A 19,625-nucleotide genomic window follows, 5' to 3' on the forward strand; every position below is an offset into this window, starting at 1 on the left:
GCCGCCGCCGCCGCCGCCGCCCTCAGCCTCCCCGCCCCCCGCCCTTCCACCATGGCCTCCTCTGTGTGGTGTGGGGAGAAGCTGGTCCTGCGTGTCCTCCTATAGCGCGCACTGCCTCCCCCTCCCCCCTGGGGGCCGGATCCCAAGAAGCCTCGCTCCGCCACCCTTGGGGCACCAGCCAGGAAGGTTTCCTACCCCTACTGCAGGGGCAGCACTCCGTTCTCCCCCACCTCCTGAGGCAGGAACTTAGGGTTTGCCCTGTTTCTCTTAGGGTCGGAAGTCAGGGCTCCCTTTCCAGCCCTTCCGTGGGTGCAGACCCCTCCCCGGCGCTGCCGCCCCGGAGGCCGCACCCAGAGCGCCGGCCGCCTCCGCAGGAGCGGCCTTTGGGAGAGGAGGCCGGGGTGGACAGGACAGGGGCCCTTCCCTCCCCTGCCGCACTCCCCTCCCGCCCCCAGGCCCTGGCAACCCAGGTTTCCTCGTCTTTAGGACTTGCCCCCCGTCCACCCCCTGGCCTCCTCCCGTCTCCGGGCAGCAGCCATGGAGATCCCGAAGGGAAAGGGGGCAGCAGCAGCAGCTGCTTCGGGAGCAGCGGGAGGTGGAGGAGGAGCGGGAGCAGGAGCCCCAGGAGGGGGGAGGCTGCTACTTTCAACCAGTTTGGATGCCAAGGATGAGTTAGAGGAGGTAGGTGTGGGGGTGGGGAAGGGAGTTAAGAAACTGGGTTGAGGAGGGGTGCTGGAGCGGATACGGGTTGGGGGGTCGGGGAGGAGGCCTTCAGGGGTTTTCTAAGGCTGCACAAACGCTGCTCCAGAGTTCCTGCTCCCGAAGGAGGGAGCGTGGGCCAGCTTCCTGGACAGGTAGTCATAGCAACAGCAGTCGCTAGGATGAAAATGGGTGGGGGGTGTTGAGGAAGGGAAACACCATCCTGATCTACCGAGTTTAATTTTGACGTTCCTTTCCACGCACAGACCACAGTTATTCTTAATGTTTACCCTGCTTCCGACGTAGGCCATATATTGAGTAGGAAGTAATGTGTGTGTGTGTAGGTGTTTGGGGGCTGCTAGGAGTTTGCAACAGGCTTTGGAGCCTCCTGTTAGGTAATGCTTAATGTAGACACACTTGAGGGTGACGTTAACCAGGCATTTAGAATGAGGGCAGACCTAAGGAATAGAGAGTAATGTTGAGTTAGGAACCGTCAGCTACAGCAGTGCAGTGAGGGGGTGCATGGGACTTAGGGGACTGTCCTTTAGAACCAGATTGGGGCGGCTAGCTGGCTCAGATGGTGTAGGATGAGGCTCCTGATCTCTGGGTGGTGAGTTGGAGCCTCATGTTGGGTGTAGACATGACTTAAAAATAAAATCTTAAAAAAAAAAAAAATACAGAACAGGACCAGATAGCAAGCATACAAGGGTGCTGAGAAAGAGGGTACGGTGCGGTGACGCTGTGGACCTGAATGGGGATTCGAGACTACCAGCTACCCCCCTGCCCCTTGTTCCCCTTGCCTTGTCCCTGACAACCCAGAGTTCATCACGCATCCCTTTCCACTGATAGGTAGAGACGTGCTTAGGAGTACGAGACCCAGAACTGAGACGTGTGTGCTGTGCACTTTGTGTAAGACCCCGTACGCTCAGCCCGGGGGCCGTCCAGGGGTAGGATGAGTGCGTCAGCAGGGCCTGGAGCTGCAGTGGCCAGTTCCCTGCTTCAAAGTTTGTCACTGCCCTTGATCAGAGACTAGAGGGTGAGCAGGCAGATAAGTGGAATTCATAGTTTAGATCTGAAAAAAAAAATGTTGGTTTAGGTACAAAATGGGAGAACATACACACAAAAATGAACTTTGCACATCCAGGTGGCTGGATATAACTGGGGCTCTCTCATCAGCCCGTGTCTGCACGCAGGCTGATTTCCCATGGTGCTTCTCCTCCATGATTCTGAGTGCATTTAGATCAATCAAACTTTTCTGCCCTCGCTTTTCTTTTTTTTTTTCCTTTTTTTTAAATTTTTTTTTAATGTTTTATTTATTTCTAGGACAGAGAGAGAGAGAGAGAGACAGCGTGAGCAGGGGAGGGTCAGAGAGAGAGGGAGTCACAGACTCTGAAACAGGCTCCAGGCTCTGAGCTGGCAGTCAACACAGAGCCCGACGCAGGGCTCGAACCCACGAACCGCGAGATCATGACCTGAGCGAAAGTCGGACGCTTAACCGACTAAGCCACCCAGGCGCCCCTGCCCTCGCTTTTCTGAGCTAAGGTAGATATAATTAGGAACATAAACAGTGCTTCTAAGAATAACGTAGTCTCAAAACAGAAATGACTTTAGGGTTGTCTGGCACTTTGAATTATCCACTTTTTTAGAAATAGCCAGTCATTGTCAAAGTATTTATTGAGATCTGTGTTGAGGCACTGCAGCTCTAGACTTGTAGGAGGAAAAGAGTTGACTGCCTTTGATTCCCCCAGCAGTTTGGGTGGAGGGGAAAGGACCTCAAGGATTGGATGAAAATCTGTTTATTCCCAACCCTGATTGCTAGAGGGCTCATCCTGCCTCTGCTAGTTTGTACTTCAGAGTAGTACAGCATCCTGTTCTGCACAGTGATGTGTTTGCTAGTAGACTCGGTGATGTGGCAGGAGGGGACCATAAAAGAGAGGAAGTATGTACGTATTTATTTATTTATTTATGCTGTTTTGGACGGAGAGTGAACTTTCAACTGTTTCCAGAGAGAAGGGGGAGGGAGGGGAGGGTCTCTTCTCCTCCTCCTATCCTTTGTGGTGTAGATGTTTCCCAGCAGGGCTTGGCTCCCCCTTTTCCTTTTTTGGCCTTTGCCCTTTGCATTTGAATTTTCCATCGAGCCTTACCACTGTTTTTAACCCACGTGTGTGGTTCTCACTAGATAAGAGGGTTTCCAAGGGCAAGACTTACTGGCTTCTTCCTCTGGGCCTCCCCACGGATCTCTGGTGTTGAGGGACTGGGCTCTGTTGGGTGTGCTGGTTTTCCGTCTCAGGCCCACCTGTCTCCCAGGAACACAGAGGTAGTTTCCTTACTGTATATGTCCCCTGTGTGCCGATTCTGATAGAACAGGCTGAGCGAGTCCTATACGTACCTTACACAGTTTATCATCTGAAGACTGAGATAGCACACCCGCAGCAAGGTGAAAAACAAAAACAACAAATCTTCCCAAAAGCCTGGTGAAGGCGGTGAAGAGGCTGGCGTGTGATGGGGAGCGGCCTCCAGAGTCCAGGAGATTGAAATGCTGCTGAAGGGCGTCCCAGGCAGGAGCTAGGACTCTTTCCCAAGGGAACATTGCTGTCTCCTTTCTTCTCTTTGGCTCTGTTCCTCTCTTGGAAGGGGAAATTCTTGCCCATCCCATCCCAATTTGGGGAAGGAGATAAAAATAGTGCCAAAATTTGGAGGCGTTTAGAACATGTAGCCCCTCGTCATCCCTCGCCAGGAAGGACCCGGTCTCCTTTGAAGTCAGGCTGGAAGCAGGGGCTGTAGGTCAGACAGGCCGGGACTCCCTCTTAGCAGCGGACAGGCCTTTGGGTTGCGTTAGGTGGGGATGCGTCGCTTGCAGGTTGTCTCCAGGGAACAATTCATAACCCTGTCTATGAAGAATCTCCAGGGAACTGGCTTTGAGTCATCTCGCTTTTTCTCCTAAAACCCTCCTTTCACTTAGGAGTGACTCTTGGCTGTAGACTACTTGGAACCCAGGTTACTCAGTAACTCTTTATTAATGTGGGCCCTCGGGGATATGTAGGTTGGACCATATTTTCTTTTCCTGAAGGCAGTGGAGTTTGGTCTTTCAGGGCCACAGACTTGCCATAAGAGAGAGCGGCATTCAATATATACTTTTTTGACCAGACTGTATGTCCACCTTTCTGGGGGGAAGGGAAACAGGGAGGTTAGAGGAATCTCTCTGACTTCAGTCTCAAGCTTCAGGTGTACACACGGGGGTGGCCCTCCCCTCCGGCCCCACTCCATCTGCCGCTGCTGTTGTGGAGAATACGGTCAGGCCGTTTTAGTACTAAAAACGTCATTTCAGAAGCTCCTCGAGATGGTAGGTACTCACTCAGCAATCAGGTGCCACCATGGGGGCTTGCTCGGAGTAGCCACGCTGCTAGCAGTTGGCGGCCGCGTGTATGATTCCGTCTTTCCCGGGGACCTTTGGAGACTGGGGTGACAGGGTGCTGCTACTTGACGGTAGGGATCTGACTTCTGTGGCCGTCTTTGAGGGGATGTCATCCTTCTGTCACTCCCAGTGATTTGTAAGTAATTCTCTCATCTCTGTTGTAAGAAGTAATTTCTGTAGTTTGGGGAAGAGCAGCATCTTTTATATTTCTGTTGCCTGGGAAGGCCTGGGCCCCACATTTCTTTCCTCATTGCTTTTATCCATGCATCCAGATTCTGGACTCTCTCACTTCCTACCTCCTTAGCTGGGCCTCCCTATTCCAAGAGGCCACTTTTGTTCTTGACTGGGCAGTGACCCATAGCACTGACTCAAGCCTCTGAGTGGAGCTTAGAATATCAGGGAGGGGCCTAGAGAAACCTGGTTCTGTCCAAGGTCTCTGTGGTTACATCATAGCCAGAAACTCGGCCAGCCCATAGGGCTGTGTATCCAGCTTTGCATGAGGGTCCTGGTGCTGGGCCCATCAGTCAGGCCTCCTCCAGCCTCCTCTACCCTTTACTCTTCTCTCCTAGAAGGCCCAAGTTTACAGAGCGTGGTTAGGAGAGGACCCTGTACAGCCTTGTTAGGGACTTACCCGTGTCCTATAGTAGGAGGGCTCAGTTTTCAGCAGTGGTGTTTTGTTTTGTTTTGTTTTTTATTGCTTGTTTATTTTGAAAGAGAGGGAGAGAGAGAGAATCCCAAGCTGGCTCTGTGCTGACACAGGGCTCAGTCTGCAGAACCATGATGTCATGGCCTGATCCAAAATCAAGGGTCAGCCCCCTGAGGCACCCTTCAGTTTTCGGGAATCTTTAAGTACCTGCCCTTAGAAGTAGTAGCAGGAGATATGGACGTGGTCTAGTCCTCTTAGACGCAGTTGTGTAGTTCAGCTTTTTCACAGGTGGAAGATTATACTTTAACCGAGGCTGTGTGCTAGGTGTCTTCACATATGTTGTCTTGTGTGATCCTCAGAGCAACCTTGTGATACAGGGCTTTTTCTATTTTTCAGATAAAAAGCCAGGGTTTAGAGAAGCTAAGGAACTCAGCCAAGATTAGCTTAAGGCTGGCAGGTGGTGAGGGGGTTCCTTCCCTACCATGCTTGTTGGTTTGCTTGTTAGCTAGATGCTGTTTGACTTCTCTCGCACCGCTGTTGATTCAGCAGGTCTTCTTCCTTTGAGTAGGAAGTAACATCTGGGATTTTAGGGTGCTGTGCAGCCGCTTGTTGACCTGGGCAGGGTACACAGGCTTTAGCAGCTGGAGGAACTGATTCTCCAGTCATTGATAACTGTCTTGAGTTACAGAGGGATATGATTTAAAAAGGGAAAATCCCACCTGATGTTTTTCCTTCCTTCTCTTTATCATGTGGAAGCTGGACTGAGTAACGATGGATCTCACAGCCGGGCTGGCATGTGATCTCACAGCTCAGTTTTCATGTGATCTCACGGCTCCTTTTCACAGGTACATAGGTGCTGTCTGTTAAGGCTGAGCCTGCTGATCTGACCCAATTTGGAGGCTAGTCAGACCTGATGGGCAGTGAAGTTGCCATACCCTCAGATCTGAATGGCCTTAGGCCTAATTTAGGTTGAAGTTTTGTGGCTGTGGGAGCTCCTTGCCTTAACACAGTTCTGCTCTGTGCCAGTCTGTATGCTTTTAGTCAGGGATGCATGGAGGCAAATTTAGGATGTTGGTCAAGGGAGACACATGATTATCTTTCATTCCTACACCTCTTTCCCATTGTCCTTATTCATGGGGTCCTCACAGCACTGCCCGCAAGATGTTTCGTAATGACCTCTGGGATCAGGGGGAAGTCAGTTGCCTGCCTTTGTCCATTTTGCCAGCATCACCATCATGGGGAATTGGTTTTTCTTAAATAGTTTTTGGGTTAGTCCTCAAGATAAAAGGTTTCTTTGTTTTTTATTTTTTTAATGTTTATATATATTAGAGAGAGAGAGACAACACGGCATGAATGGGGGAGGGGCAGAGAGAGAGGGAGACTAGAATCTGAAGCAGGCTCTTAGCTGTCAGCACAGGGCTGGACACAGGGCTCAAACCCATGAACCTTGAGATCATGACCTGAGCCTACGTTGGACACTTAACCGACTGAGCCACCCAGGTGCTCCTCAAGATAAAGTTTTAAAAAACTAAGGAAGTAAGTTAGGTGGTATTAATGGAGAGGCTCACTGATTTAATATGAGATGTGTTTCACTGATTTTTTTTTTTAAATGTTTATTTCTGAGAGGGAGAGAAAGAGACAGCGTGAGCAGGGGAGGGTCAGAGAGAGGGAGACACAGAATCTGAAGCAGGCTCCAGCCTCTGAGTTAGCTGTCAGCACAGAGCCCGACGCGGGGCTCAAACCCACGCGTTGTGAGATCATGACCTGAGCTGAAGTCAGACGCTCAACCGACTGAGCCACCCAGGCGCCCCTGTGTTTCACTGATTTAATATGAGATATGTTTATCAATATCTTCTCAATATTTAGTATTAAATGCTTCTTTGGAATAGGAAGCAGTGACTAAGGTCTTATAATGTCGAGCCCGTACCATGTTAGATTTGGCCTTTGAAACTAGAGTGGCTCTTGGGTGGACTTTGATGCAGCTGCCCCCACCTTTGTTTGACCAGAGGCTCAGGCAGCTTGGCCTTTTCTCCATTAGTTCTTTTCTTTCCTCACACTCATTTCTTAAAATTTGTTTTGGGGCACCTGGATGGCTCAGTTGGTTAAACGTCCGACTTTGGTTCAGGTCATGATCTCATGGTTCGTGGGTTCGAGCCCTCTGTCAGGCTCTGGGCTGACAGCTCAGAGCCTGGAGCCTGCTTTGGATTCTGTGTCTCTGTGTCTCTGTCTCTCTCTGCCCCTCTCCCGCTCATGGTCTATCTCTGTCTCCCAAAATTAAACAGATGTTAAAAAGATTTAAAAAAATAAAAATAAAGTGTTTTTAACTTTTTGGGGAGACATTTCAGACTTTAAAAAGTAGAATAGAATAATTCCCCTGGAGCCATTGCTGCTTCCATACTTATCAGTCCCTGGTAATCTTGTTTTATCTCCCCCATCTCTGGATTATTTTGAAACAAATCCAAGATAAATCATTACATCTGTAGATACTTCAGTGTATGTCTGTGAGGGAAGGTGTTTTGTTTTTTTTTAATATAGCCTCAGTGTCAACACCTAAAAATGTTAATAGTAATTTTTTAATGTAATAAAACATTCATTGTTCAAATTGGTTGACTCATAACTTCTTTTTCTAATTGGTATGTTCAAGTCAGTATTCCCAACAAGGACCACATGTTGCATTTGATTGATATGTTTGTTTTTTTAATCTTTTTAAAAATTTTTAAATTTTTTTTTTTTTTTAATGTTTTATTTATTTCTAGGAGAGAGAGACAGAGACAGCATGAGCAGGGGAGNTTGCTTGATATGTTTAATTTTTAAGTTTAATTTTTTAAATGTTTTATTTATTTTGAGAGAGACAGAGACAGCATGAGTAGGGGAGGGGCAGAAAGAGAGAGGATCCCAAGTCAGCTCGGCACTGTCAGCACAGAGCCTGATGTGGGTGGGGCTCGAGTTCGTGATACCTTGAGATCATGACCTAAGCCGAGAGTTGGGGCACACACTCAACGGAGTGTGTGTCCCAAGTTTGTGTGTTTATTTTGATGGGGGGGGAGGGAGAGAGTAAAAGAGAGAATCCTAAGCAGGTTCTATGCTGTCAGCACAGAGCCCAATGTGGGAGTCTAGCCCATGAACTGTGAGATATGACCTGAACCAAAATCAGCAGTTGGTCGTTTAACCAACTGAAACACTCAGGTCCGTTTTTCTTTAATTTTTTAAGTTCTTTATTTTAAAATTTAGAGCTTAGAGAAATACCATAATACATAGAATTCCCGTGTACTCTTCATCCAGGTTATTCAGTGGTTATTAACATCTGTCTGTGTATCTATTACTGTTTTAACCTTTTGAGAGTAAGTTGCAGCCATGACACCACTTAGGGTTTAAATACTTCATTGTGTATTTCCTAAGAACAAAGATCTTTAGTTACATAACCATTGCTCTGTTGTCAAGATCAGAACATTTAATGTCGATATGTTACTGTTCTAGAACATACTCTGACTTTCCCAGTTGTCCAACAATGTCCATTATAGCAATCCAGGACACACACAAGTGGCATTTAGGTGCCCTCTCTAATTCTTCAATCTGAAGCAGAATTCTTAGTCTGTCTTTGTCTTTCATGACCTTAAATGCTTTTTGACAGGTCAGTTATTTTGTAAGATATCTCTCAAACTGGGTTGTCTGAAATTTCTTTGTGATTTGATTGAGAGAATTCATTTTGGGACAGAAAACTGTACGAGTGCTGTTCTAGCCTTTTCCATGCACCCTGTTGGGGCATGCGGTGTCGGGTCAGTGTGTCCTTACTGGGGATGTTAGCTTTGATCACTTTGTTAAGGTAGTATCTTCCAGAATTTCCTGCAGTTACTATTTTCCTTTTGTTGTCAGGTATTTTTGAACCCAAGTAAATATTGTCTTGCCCAAGTTTCATCTCTGGTTTTAGGAGCCGTTGATGATATTTGCCTGACTCAGTCATTCCATCTGCGTTTATCAGCTGGCACTCTGCCGTACGGAAGAGCCGTCCCTTTTCTTCTGTTTATTATGTGCATATCTATTAGAGGATTCTTATTTTATTCAATGGGCTAGAATTTTTTTTTTTAATTTTTTAGTGTTTTTATTCATTTCTGAGAGTGAGAGAGCGCGCATGAGCAAGGGAGGGTCAGAGAGAGAGGGAGACACAGAATCGGAAGCAGGCTCCAGGCTCCGAGCTAGCTGTCAACACAGAGACCGACGTGGGGCTTGAACCCACGAACTCCCAAGATTATGACCCAAGCCGAAGGTGGATGCTCAACCGACTGAGCCATCCAGGTGCCCCTGTTTTTTAAGATACCCAGTGAGGATCAAGAGTCACATGCTGACTGAGCCAGCCAGGTACCTCTCAATGGGCTACAGTCTTAAGTCTCTTTTAGTACATGGGTTTCTCCCTCCCTGCTTTTTTCCCTTGCAGTTTCTGTGTTAAAGAACCAGATTACTGTCATCATTTCTACACTCTGGATTCTGCTGATTATACCCTGTGTAGCTTTACTTGTAAACTGGTAGTTAGATCTAGAGGTATGATAAGGTTTACATTTCTTGATAACTCGTTGGGGCCAGAAATACTTTGCAGGTGGTGGTATGACACTCTGAACTTTCTCTCACCCCTTCACAGAGGCTGGAGAGATGTATGGGCATTGTGACATCGATGACTACTGGTGTGTCCGAGAGGGAGGCCAACGATGCCCTCAATGCCCACGTGAGTATGTGCTCTCCCCCAGCTGTTTCCACTGCTTCGGACATTCAGAGACATGATCCAGAAGATAGAAGCACTTCGCACCTGGGAATGAGGGACCAAAATGAATGTCTCAGCTCCTCTCTTCTCGGTCTCACTCTGGGGATATGTCTCTTGGAACTTAGGTGTCTTTAAATAGCTTTTAAAAATAACTCCTAGTTCTGTAGTGACTTTTTGTCTTTGCAAATCATTCTCATATTTGATCCTTTACATTTCCTAATCTGTGAAGTTGAAAGCATTTTAAATGGTATATGTAAAGATCTTAAAGTAGCGCTCGCTTCGGCAGCACATATACTAAAATTGGAACGATACAGAGAAGATTAGCATGGCCCCTGCGCAAGGATGACACGTAAAGATCTTAAGGTAATTCCTGGCACATAGTGGGTGCTTAGTATTTCCTTTTTATTAGTAGTATATTATTTTTTTAATGTTTTCTATTTATTTTTGAGAGAGAGAGAGACAGCGTGAGCAGGGGAGGGTCAGAGAGAGAGGGAGACACAGAATCAGAAACAGGCTCCAGGCTCTGAGCTGGCCGTCAGCACAGAGCCCGACGCGGGGCTCGAACCCATGAACTGCGAGATCATGACCTAAGCGAAAGTCGGACGCTCAACCGACTAAGCCACCCAGGCGCCCCAATAGTATATTATTTTTATTAAGTTTTCTCCTTATAAATACCAGAGGTTCAACGATCTGCCCAAGGTCTTGACTTGATAGGTATGCCTATTACTCCCCGACTGACTTTGCAGCTGCCTCCTTCCCTCCTGAAGGCTGTTAAGGTCTGGTAAAGATGATAGAGTATAGAGTAGGATTTTTTTCCATTTTATTTATTAGTTTTTGAAATCTTTTATTATTAAATTTTTAAAAATGTTTATTTATTTATTTATTTTTTAATGTTTTATTTATTTCTANTGAGCTGTCAGCACAGAGCTTGCCATGGGGATTAAACTCATGAACCATGACCTGAGTGGAAACCGGATCTCAACTGACTGAGCCACCCAGGCGCCCCCGAAAGATTTTATTTTTCAGTTACCTCTCCACCCAACATGGAGCTTGAACCTACAATCCCAGGACCAAGTGTTGCATACTCCACTGACTAGGCCAGCCAGGCGCCCCTTTGTTCCCGTTTTAAATGCTGGTCTGCGTTAACTCTTGGAGAAAGCAATAAGGGTCTGTCCTTTCCTTCTGCCTCTCTCGTGAAATAGATGCTTCATCACTTTTAGGAGAAGGAAATCATCAGATAGAAGAGTTGATTCTCCTTTGCAGGTTATCCGAGTTTTCTGGGAGAAACTGTGTTCAAGAACTTTTGTCCTGTGAGTGACAACCAGCTATTTTCCTTCCTCATATCCCAGGTGTGCAAAGGCCCCCCCCAGCATGAGGAAATCTGCCTGGGCCTCTTCACCCTTGTCCTCACTGAACCTGCCCAAGCCCAGAAGGTAAGTCTCCCTGCTCTGAGCTCACGGGCTCTCCTCATAGAATCTGGGGATGTGGTGGAACTTATGGTTAGCTGACATAGTGCCAGTCCTGTTGGCCGGAGCTGGGTCACCTTGTTCTCCAGGTACGCTTCCGGCTCCCGTTTTACTCCCAGTGAATTAGTCATTCTCTGACTCCAATCCTTTCTCGGTGTCTAGATTTTGAAGCTAAAGGGGAAAAAAAGGCATTTGTGGCAATGGAAAAGCATTTGAAGAGTTGTACGTTGTAGATTGATGGTCAAGGCTATGGAGTCGGGGTTTAATCCAGAGAAGAAAAGTGAGCAAGTGCAACCAGGTCCATTGAGAGTCTTTACCCGGAAGCTTGTGACTTGTAGTTTGCAGGGTCTGTCACTGGTAGCTGAACGGGACGCAGGCTTAACACTGCCGTAAGTAGGATCTAACAGCTTCATGCTGATGATTGATGCAGCAGTCGCGTAGTGACCAGGAGAACCAGGAGCCCACGGGGGCCAGACTGTTTCATGAGCTGTGTGGGAGCTAGTCTGGGATCTTCACAGACAGAAGAATCTCCTTTATTTGGAATGCTTTACGTGGATCCTTCTTTGGGGTGAGGGATCAGACAGGACGATCTCTTTGGATTCCATTCTTTCATTAAAAAAAAAAAAAGCAAAATTCTGTCTTTTGCCTCTGCAGGTTTCCCCTATGTAGCAGTTCCGTGTCCTTTGAGCTTTGGGGCCATGGTTTAGAAAGATGTGTCTGGTGTTTGGCATTAACTCTGTGACGCCAACAGGAGCTTGGAGTGGGGACATTCAGTATTCTTATTGGCCCTTCCTTGAACAAGGGGAACGTACGTCCTCTGTGGCCAGCACTATATTGGGCTCGATCCAGACAGGATCTCATTTAATCTTCTCAAAAGCCATATGAGGTTGGTGGCTCTGTCCCTTCTTGCCAAACCGCTCCCAGGTTTCCTGTAAGGTAATTAGAGGTCAGAGACATTGTCATTTGTTCAAGGAGTACCAAAGAAAATCCCCATCAGGGACAAGGACAGGGTGCCATGGCCCTCTGGCATAGCGGCTTGAATTAACTCAGGGGAGGGCGTGTGAGCAGGACAGCCCGACCTGTTTGTAGTCCCCTGGTGCTGCTGGGAGGAGTGTCCAGGGTGTGTGTAACATGGAAGAACAGCGTGTACTCACAGGTCCTTGGTGTCCCAGGCCATTTCTGGGCTGGAACCTTGTTGAATTAAATTGACATTTCATTTTCATACTGGATTTATCATCAAGATCTTGGAGGACAAATGAGTGTCTCCAATTTGGTGGTGTTAAACAGTAACATGACCCAGTCTAGCTGCTCTGTTTTAAAGAAATTATGGCAGAGATGGGGGCGAAGTGGTTGAGGGTTAAGGTTTTGTTTCCGTTTACGTGGGCGTTTATAAATACAGTTAAATGTCGTGCGGTCACCTCAGTGCAGATTGGTCCAGTCTGCTGGCTTCGTTTGTTCCCGGCGGGACGGGAATCTGCTGGGGTAAATGAGTAAACCTCAGTGATGGGGGCAGAGTGTGTGGGGGGTATTTCTAGCTCTTTGCCTAGCCTGGCAGTGAAAGGCCATAGGCCTCTGCATCATAATGCTCATTGTGTCATGGATTTGGCCATTCAGACCTGGCCAAGAGCTAGAGCACTTTGTCTTTTTTTTTGCCCTGGGACAACCCCGGGGGGAGCCCAGGCCCCTCCTGCCCTGGGTCTCAAGTTGCTGACGGCTGCACCGGGATTGTGTTCACGTGCCAGCTGTTTCCAAGTAAATCCCCTCCCTGGAGCATCCGAGGCTGACAGGCCCCTGGGTCAAGGCTCTTCAGACAAAGCAGGTGGGGCTGGGGGGTCAGAAGACTTGGTTTTAGGGAAATGAGCTAGCAGGTAGTGATTCATTGAGAGACCTTGAACCAGGTCATAGTGTGGGAAGAACGTGTGGCATGTCTCTGAGGTACTTTGGTCCTTCTCCCTGAAAGGGTGATTACCTTGTGAAATCTTCCTGTCCTGAAGAAGTTTCAGGTAGGAGCTACTGGTGAGGACTGATTCTGATGCATTGTTTTAGGCATCAGCTTAAAAGAAGGGGGATGTTTTCTAAGGGTTTATTTGGGATTAATTCTGTCTCTGGACCAGAAGCCTCAGGATGGACTGGAGATTTGGCTTCTGGATCTTCACAGGCTGAGAGATTGGAGTCAGGGGTGGTGGAGAGGGTGGCAGTAGAAACTGAGCCTTGAGCACATTAGACACCTGTTCTGGAAGAGCAGGAGACCGCGCTGGCAGGTGGCGGGCAGGTGCGCACACGGGGCCGGCCGTCTGGGACGTCTTGGCGGGCGTGGCAAGGGCGGCCGAACAAGAGCGCTCCATTAAGGACAGAGCAGGCTGGCTTTGGAATATGCCTGGGGTGGGTTTTGTTGTACCTTCTTCACTTTCGTCTGCCCTCCTGGCAGCCCTTACGTTTGTAGTCTTTGAGTTTGTCTGTTTCCTGTTTGATGTCTGAACTGAGCAGCTGGGAGCAGGCCTGGCTCAGGGGCTGGGGGAGGAGGAAGCTGGGGAGGGGCAGGCTCTAGCAGTTAGGAGGTGAAGGTGATGTCGGAGGGTCTGGCAGTTTCGTTTCCTCAGAGTCAAGCACCCAGGCCTTGGCAGTTCTCGGTTAAGAAGGTAGGTTGGAGGCTGCCTGGGCTCAGCCTGGAGGTTCTGGGGCAGAAGCGCTGCCTCCATGGCCTCCTGTCACCTTTCCTTTCTTCCTCTGCTTCTCTCCTCTGAATTTTTTTTTTTTTTTTTTTTACATCTACTTCTCTTCAAAGCCAGTCCGAAAACTAGCACAGGGGTTGGTGAGGCCACTGGCAGCATCCGGAGGGGTGCCCTGGTGCTTGGCTGCATGTGTCAGCAGCAGTGTGGTTGGTAAGGCCCGCGTGGCACACGGGATCGGGCAGACGGGATCGTCTGTCTTCTCTGTCCATGTGCCTCCTGAGAGACTTGTCCTCCTTCCCCGTCCTGGGTCCGTTCTGCATTTCTGCTCTTTGTGGAACAGACAGGGCTTCTCTCTGGCGAGTCTGGTCTCTGTCTTTGTCCTGACGTGGCTCTTCCCCTGCCCCCGGCTCCCTCCTCCCCCTGCCCGCCCTGTAAGTCACACCTCCAGGGGAGGCTCCAGGGCTGAAGCACCTTTAATTAAGTGACCACCCTACGCTGTTAGCTGTAGCTTACTAGGTTCCCGGATCCATTAATTATTCCTTTGCTTGTATTTTTTTGGTTTTTTACTTCTAGCGGTTATTCTTGAGAGAGCGCACGCACACGGGTGGGGGAGGGGCAGAGACTGAGGGAGATGCAGAGCCCACCACGGGGCTCCGTCCCAAGAACCATGAGATCGTGACCTGAGCCAAAATCAAGAGTTGGACGCTTAACTGAGCCACCCAGGTGCGCCCCCACCCCCCTCCCTCATTTTGCTTGTACTTTTTGATCTCAGACACAGAAGATAATTAAATTCTGCTTTGGGTATGCAAAGTTGTGGCACATGAGGGATCTCTCAGTGTTGGTGTGTTTATCAGATCGGTTGTTTGACTTATGGTCAGGAGAAGCCGGAGGAAGTAACAGTACCTGAGGTCTCAGGAGTCGCTCCTCACAGCGAGGCCGGAGCACAGGAGGAGCACTTCCCTTCCGGACGCTGATGGTGAAAGAGCTTAGGGATGCAGTTGTCTCACAGCCACCTTAGTTCCTTCCCTCCCTCCCCAGTAGCCTCCTCTCGCAGCTATTTCTAGCACTGGCAGAGGTGTTAAGAGCATGGAATCTAGAACGGGACTGCCTGGACTTGATTCTGGCTTTTCTTCCGTCTCTTCAGTGACCTGGGGCAAATCACTTTACTTCCTTGTGCCTATTTCTTCATCAGTAAGAACGGAGATAGTAACTGGTGGTTGCTTACAGGGTTCCGATGCAGCGCACGCACGGTACAGAGCCGGCGCGCGCTGCCAGCGCACGCTAGCTCAGCACCACTGCTCTCGGGGTTGACGCCGCTTGCTTTCTGAAGGTGGTGGGGTGCCACCCACCTAATTTTACCCTTTGTGCTGAGACCCTGACAGCCTGCAGCTCAGTGGGCTACTGAGGCCTCCCTCCTCTGGGAATCTGCTCTCCAGGCAGCCAGGGTGAGAATGCTCTCGGGAAGGGGAGCAAGAGCACTCGAAGACGGGTGTACCTTCCCTCACCTGTCCCAGGGCTGGGTGCGCCTGAGGACCCCTCCTTGTTCAGTGCTTGGCAGAGCAAAGAACAATATTTAGTTACGGAAGTTCAGTTTGTTTCTGCCCTTTCTCTCTGGGGCCCTGGTCCCTGGATCCTTTACCCTAATGCCCCTAGCCCTTTGCTTCATCTGGTTGAGTCATTGCAAGGCCAAAACCCTCTTTGAGAGCCTTTCTGGTCTGTTCAACCAAACCCATCCTGCAGTGACCTTTCACTGGCAGATGAAAAGCAGATGGCCTCCACCTGGTTTTGCCCGGCTTGTGGCCGGAAACAGTGGGACAGTTTCTAAGAAGAGACGTGGGGGGACGAGGAGCTTTTCTCAGGAGGCTTTCCTGCCTTCTCGGAGAGGAGCTCCGTGCCTTTTTCCCGCCCTGCGTGACCGCACCAGGGATGGGTTGGGGTGGAAGGGCAGAAGCATCCACAGTGGCCACTTGAATCCCACGAGCGGTATTTAAGGTGAAGGGGGGAACCTGTCCTCAGTCTACCAGCTGCTTACAACCTTGCTTCTCACAGTGTTACCGGGACTTGGCTCTGGTGAGTCGTGACGGCATGAATATTGTCCTGAACAAGATCAACCAGATACTTATGGAGAAGTACCTGAAGCTGCAGGATACCTGCCGCACTCAGGTAAGGCTGGGAACGGAGAGGGAGAGCCAGCTCGAAGACACAAGAGAGGACGGACCCTCTCTCTCAGAGGAAAGGGAAAGCGGAATCGGGTGACATGCCCCACCTTCGTACACCTAAACTGTAACATGGTCGGATTTACCCCTTCCTCAGATTTACAGGCCCTTCCCTTCATCCGTCTCCTCTCTCCTTTAGTTGGTGTGGCTGGTGCGGGAGCTAGTGAAGAGTGCGGTTCTGGGCGCCGACGGTGTCTGCATGACGTTCATGAAGCAGATTGCCGGTGAGTTGGATGGCAAGAGTGCAAAGGAGAGAGAGGAGCCCAGAGGCTGGGTGCAGGCTGTGGAGGACAGTGAAGGGCCTGGGGGTTTCAGTTCCTGGGTTGCCTGGATTCTTTCCTTCTGAGACAGGCCTCTTCTGGCCACACATGCTGCAGGCAGAAATGGAAAAGTCATAGGGGGAGGGGTCTCTTGAAGCAGTATGTCCTGCCTTGTTTTCCTTCCTGCCAAGCTCAGTGCACAGCGTAGAATAGTTGGCCTGGTTTAGCCAGTCCTTACTCTGGGGTTTCATGGCAAGTTGGACAAGGAGGGATCTGGAGAGGGGGCGCCTGGGTGGCTCAGTCAGTTAAGCGTCTGACCTCAGCTCAGGTCATGATCTCACAGTTCGTGGGTTCGAGCCCCGCGTTGGGCTCTGTGCTGACAGCTCAGAGCCTGGAGCTGCTTCAGATTCTGTGTCTCCCTCTCTTTGCCCCTCCCCTGGTTGCTGTCTGTCTCTGTCTCTCAAAATAAAGACATTAAAAAAAAAAAAAGGAAAGATCTGGAGGGAATGGGAAGAGAGGGGAGGGCAGATCATTTGTTCCCATGAATTATGCTTTCAGAAACCCAAGTGTCTTCCTTGGCTCCACTCCCATGTTTCAGCTCTTGCTTCCAAATATTTATGGCATCTGTTGGGGACCAGTTTGAGGGAAGAACTGTGTCACAGAAGGGACCCTGACATTTTGGTTTTATTATCTTGTTGGCATCAGTGACATCAGTCCGAGCCACTGAATATCCAAGAGGCCTGCCCATGCTGCCTCTTCTCCCCAAATCACGTGTTTGTTTAAAAATCACCTGCTCCGCTATCTCCTCGTTCCCGTTGGTTCCTCACGTCCCCTTTAGGATTGTCTGTAACCCGGTGCTCCTGTTTCGATGAGCATAAACCTTACCCTGTGTGACATGTGACCTTTTTTTTTTTTTAATTTTTTTCTTTTTACTGTTTATTTTTGAGAGAGACAGAGCACGAGCAGGGGAGGCAGAGAGAGACAGAGTGTGAGCCAGGGAAGGGCAGAGAGAGAGAGGGAGACACAGAATCTGAAGCAGGCTCCAGGCCCAAAGCTAACAGCACAGAGCCTGACGCGGGGCTTGAACCCATGAAGTGAGAGATCACGACCTGAGTTGAAGTTGGATGCTCAGCTGACTGAGCTACTCGGGCGCCCTGACGCGGACTTTTTAAATTCGGAAGGAGCAAGCATGGTGTTGTACTGGCTCTTTTACCTCCTCGTGTTTCCTTCCCTGTTTGGTCTTTCCAGTCTCCACTTCGCATCCTTGGGCTTTGGTCTGGGATTGCCACATGTAATTCTGCCCCAGGAAGTTCCATAGCAAGCACAGAAGACCGTGATACCTGGAAACAAGAAACCCTTGGCCTGTCATGTGCCTGACTTGGGATTTGGGACATCCTGATGCTGGATGGCCATTGTCACTGGCTGCCTGTATCTCAGGCCCTATTTGAGATGTCACCCTTTTTTCCAACCAGGGGCTCTTCATGTCTGTGTCCCAGACATTCCATTTCCAGGGTCAGAGTATCCCACTTCAACCCCCAATCTATGGAAAAGTAACAGCTCTGGTTTCTGGAAAATTCTAGAACTTTCCCTTCTTTTCTCTGTGGAGGCAAAAGGGAAACTTCAAAGTGTGACTGAACAGAAAGATTTTCCAATGCTCAGAACCTCCAGTTAGGGATGGAGAAGCAGGATGGGTAAACTGTGTTGGATTAGTGGACCTGCTAATCAAAGCCATTCTTGTTCTGTTTTCTCCCCCTTTGAAATCAGGTGGAGATGTTACTGCAAAAAATATCTGGTTGGCAGAGAGTGTCCTGGATATCCTGACAGAGCAGAGGTAGAGTCCACCATGACGGGTACAGGTGTGGGTGGCCTGAGAACACCTAAGGTTAGAGAAGGTGAGGCGGGGGAGGGAGGGCAAGTGGAAGAATCAAGGCCATGGCATGGTCCAGGGGTTGCGGGGTGGGACAGAGGTCTTTGCCAAAATATCTCAGAGCCCAGGAAAAACTAGTTTCATCTGATAAAGGTTTATTTTTGATCCAGACCTCCTTGGAATGTTTATCTTTTGGGGGGAGACATGGGAGAATGAGCTCAGCAGAGTGGGGCCAGCCAACCACTCAGGCCTGGCAGGTACCCCTTTTCTCCCTTCCGAGGCTCTCCACCCAACAGCCCCTGCTCTCTTGAAGTGGCAGGCGGAGCGGTGGGAACGAGGAGGTGACGGGCCTGGGAACTCTGCTCAAGTCAGCACACAGGCCTGGGGGGCTGCAGTGGTAGAGGGCCTAAGGGGGATACACTGGGCTTCTGGCCAGTTCTTTCCCTTTCCCGTCAAAGGACCAGAAATTTTATAGGGGCTGTTCCATATTTGAACTTGTTGGGGGGGGAGGCCTCCGCTTGGTCTCCTGTTGCTTGTCTTCTGAGTCTGTTCTCTGCGAGGCCAGCACAGTAGTCGAATGTCCATATTTCCTGTGCTTCAGAAGAACAGACTTCCTCCCTTATTCACACATATTCCGGGCACGGCCCCAGCGGAGAGCTGGGCGCCACCTGGTGCCCTGGGCTCTACTCTCTGCTGCGGCTTGGCCTTGGGCACTTGGCTTGGGGCCACTGCACAGCCCCGGAGATCCTAGCACGTTCTTGCAGGGTCTCTGTGCCTTCTGGTGTCCTGGGTCCGATGGTCTCACTTTCTTCTTCTCTTTATTACCCCATCCCAGGACTCAGATGCATTCACCCCCTGCTCACAGTCTTCCTAGATGGTCGTTTTCATTTTGTTTCTGCTCCTCCGTGGTAAAGCTGCAGTTCCCTCCCTTGGGTAGATAACCGCCCTCCCTCTGCTCCTGTCCAATAAAAACTCAAATCCTTTGGTGTAAATGAATCCCTAGATGTTTAAAACCATCTTCTTGGGATGCCTGGGTGACCCAGTCGGTTTCAAGTGTCCAACTCTTGATTTCAGCTCTGGTCATGATCTCATGGTTGTGAGATCGAGCTAGGTGTTGGGCTCAGAGCGCAGAGCCTGCTTGGGATTCTCTCCCTACCTCTGCCCATTCCCTACTCGCATGCTTGCTCACTCGCTTGCTCTCTCAAAAACCAGACAAAACAAAGTCTTCTTCCACATCCCCCCTTCTCCTTCCTTCCTAAGGGTCTCTAAGGCCGTGGAATTAACAGGTAGCATGTCGGGGAGAGCCTCCCCATTGTCCTTAGCTTCTGTGTTCATTCTGTGAAAGGAAAAGACTAGAGTCTTTTAATTAGGTGTCTTGATTACTTTTCCGGAATCAGGATGTTGCCTGGTTAGCTTAATTAAATTTCTTTCTCTGGTTCCCTGGCTTCCAGCAGGGGTACCAAAGCCCTTACAAGTACTTGCTTCAGGGAGATGGCTCCCCAGTTTTGGCACTTGAGACCGCTTTGGAGTTTTGTTCTCTCCCCACTGTCTCCCTACCCTTTTTAAAGCAGCAGGGAGCACACGACTCATTACCTTTTCCCCCAGAGAAATTTAACAACTACTGGGAAAAC

General features: G+C 49.4%; 1 protein-coding gene and 1 non-coding gene across 2 annotated transcripts in view; both read left to right on the forward strand.

Annotated features, from left to right (window-relative positions):
* The window catches only part of INTS3 (integrator complex subunit 3), a 37,414-nt gene continuing 17,789 nt past the window's right edge, over window positions 1–19,625 (forward strand). Inside the window, exons 1-6 of the mRNA XM_077764102.1 lie at window positions 1–681; window positions 9,394–9,477; window positions 10,863–10,946; window positions 15,701–15,814; window positions 16,007–16,091; window positions 17,892–17,958. Of these exons, the coding sequence (XP_077620228.1) occupies window positions 538–681; window positions 9,394–9,477; window positions 10,863–10,946; window positions 15,701–15,814; window positions 16,007–16,091; window positions 17,892–17,958 (578 nt within the window). The 5' untranslated portion in view covers window positions 1–537. The remainder of the gene's footprint in view (window positions 682–9,393; window positions 9,478–10,862; window positions 10,947–15,700; window positions 15,815–16,006; window positions 16,092–17,891; window positions 17,959–19,625) is intronic.
* On the forward strand, window positions 9,784–9,885 carry LOC144231679 (U6 spliceosomal RNA). Its single transcript, XR_013335141.1, has one exon. It is a non-coding gene; the product is annotated as a U6 spliceosomal RNA (small nuclear RNA).

The sequence above is a fragment of the Crocuta crocuta genome, unplaced genomic scaffold (genome assembly GCF_008692635.1).
Source record: "Crocuta crocuta isolate KB4526 unplaced genomic scaffold, BGI_CrCroc_1.0 scaffold528, whole genome shotgun sequence".
In the NCBI taxonomy this organism is placed as follows: Eukaryota; Metazoa; Chordata; class Mammalia; order Carnivora; family Hyaenidae; genus Crocuta; species Crocuta crocuta.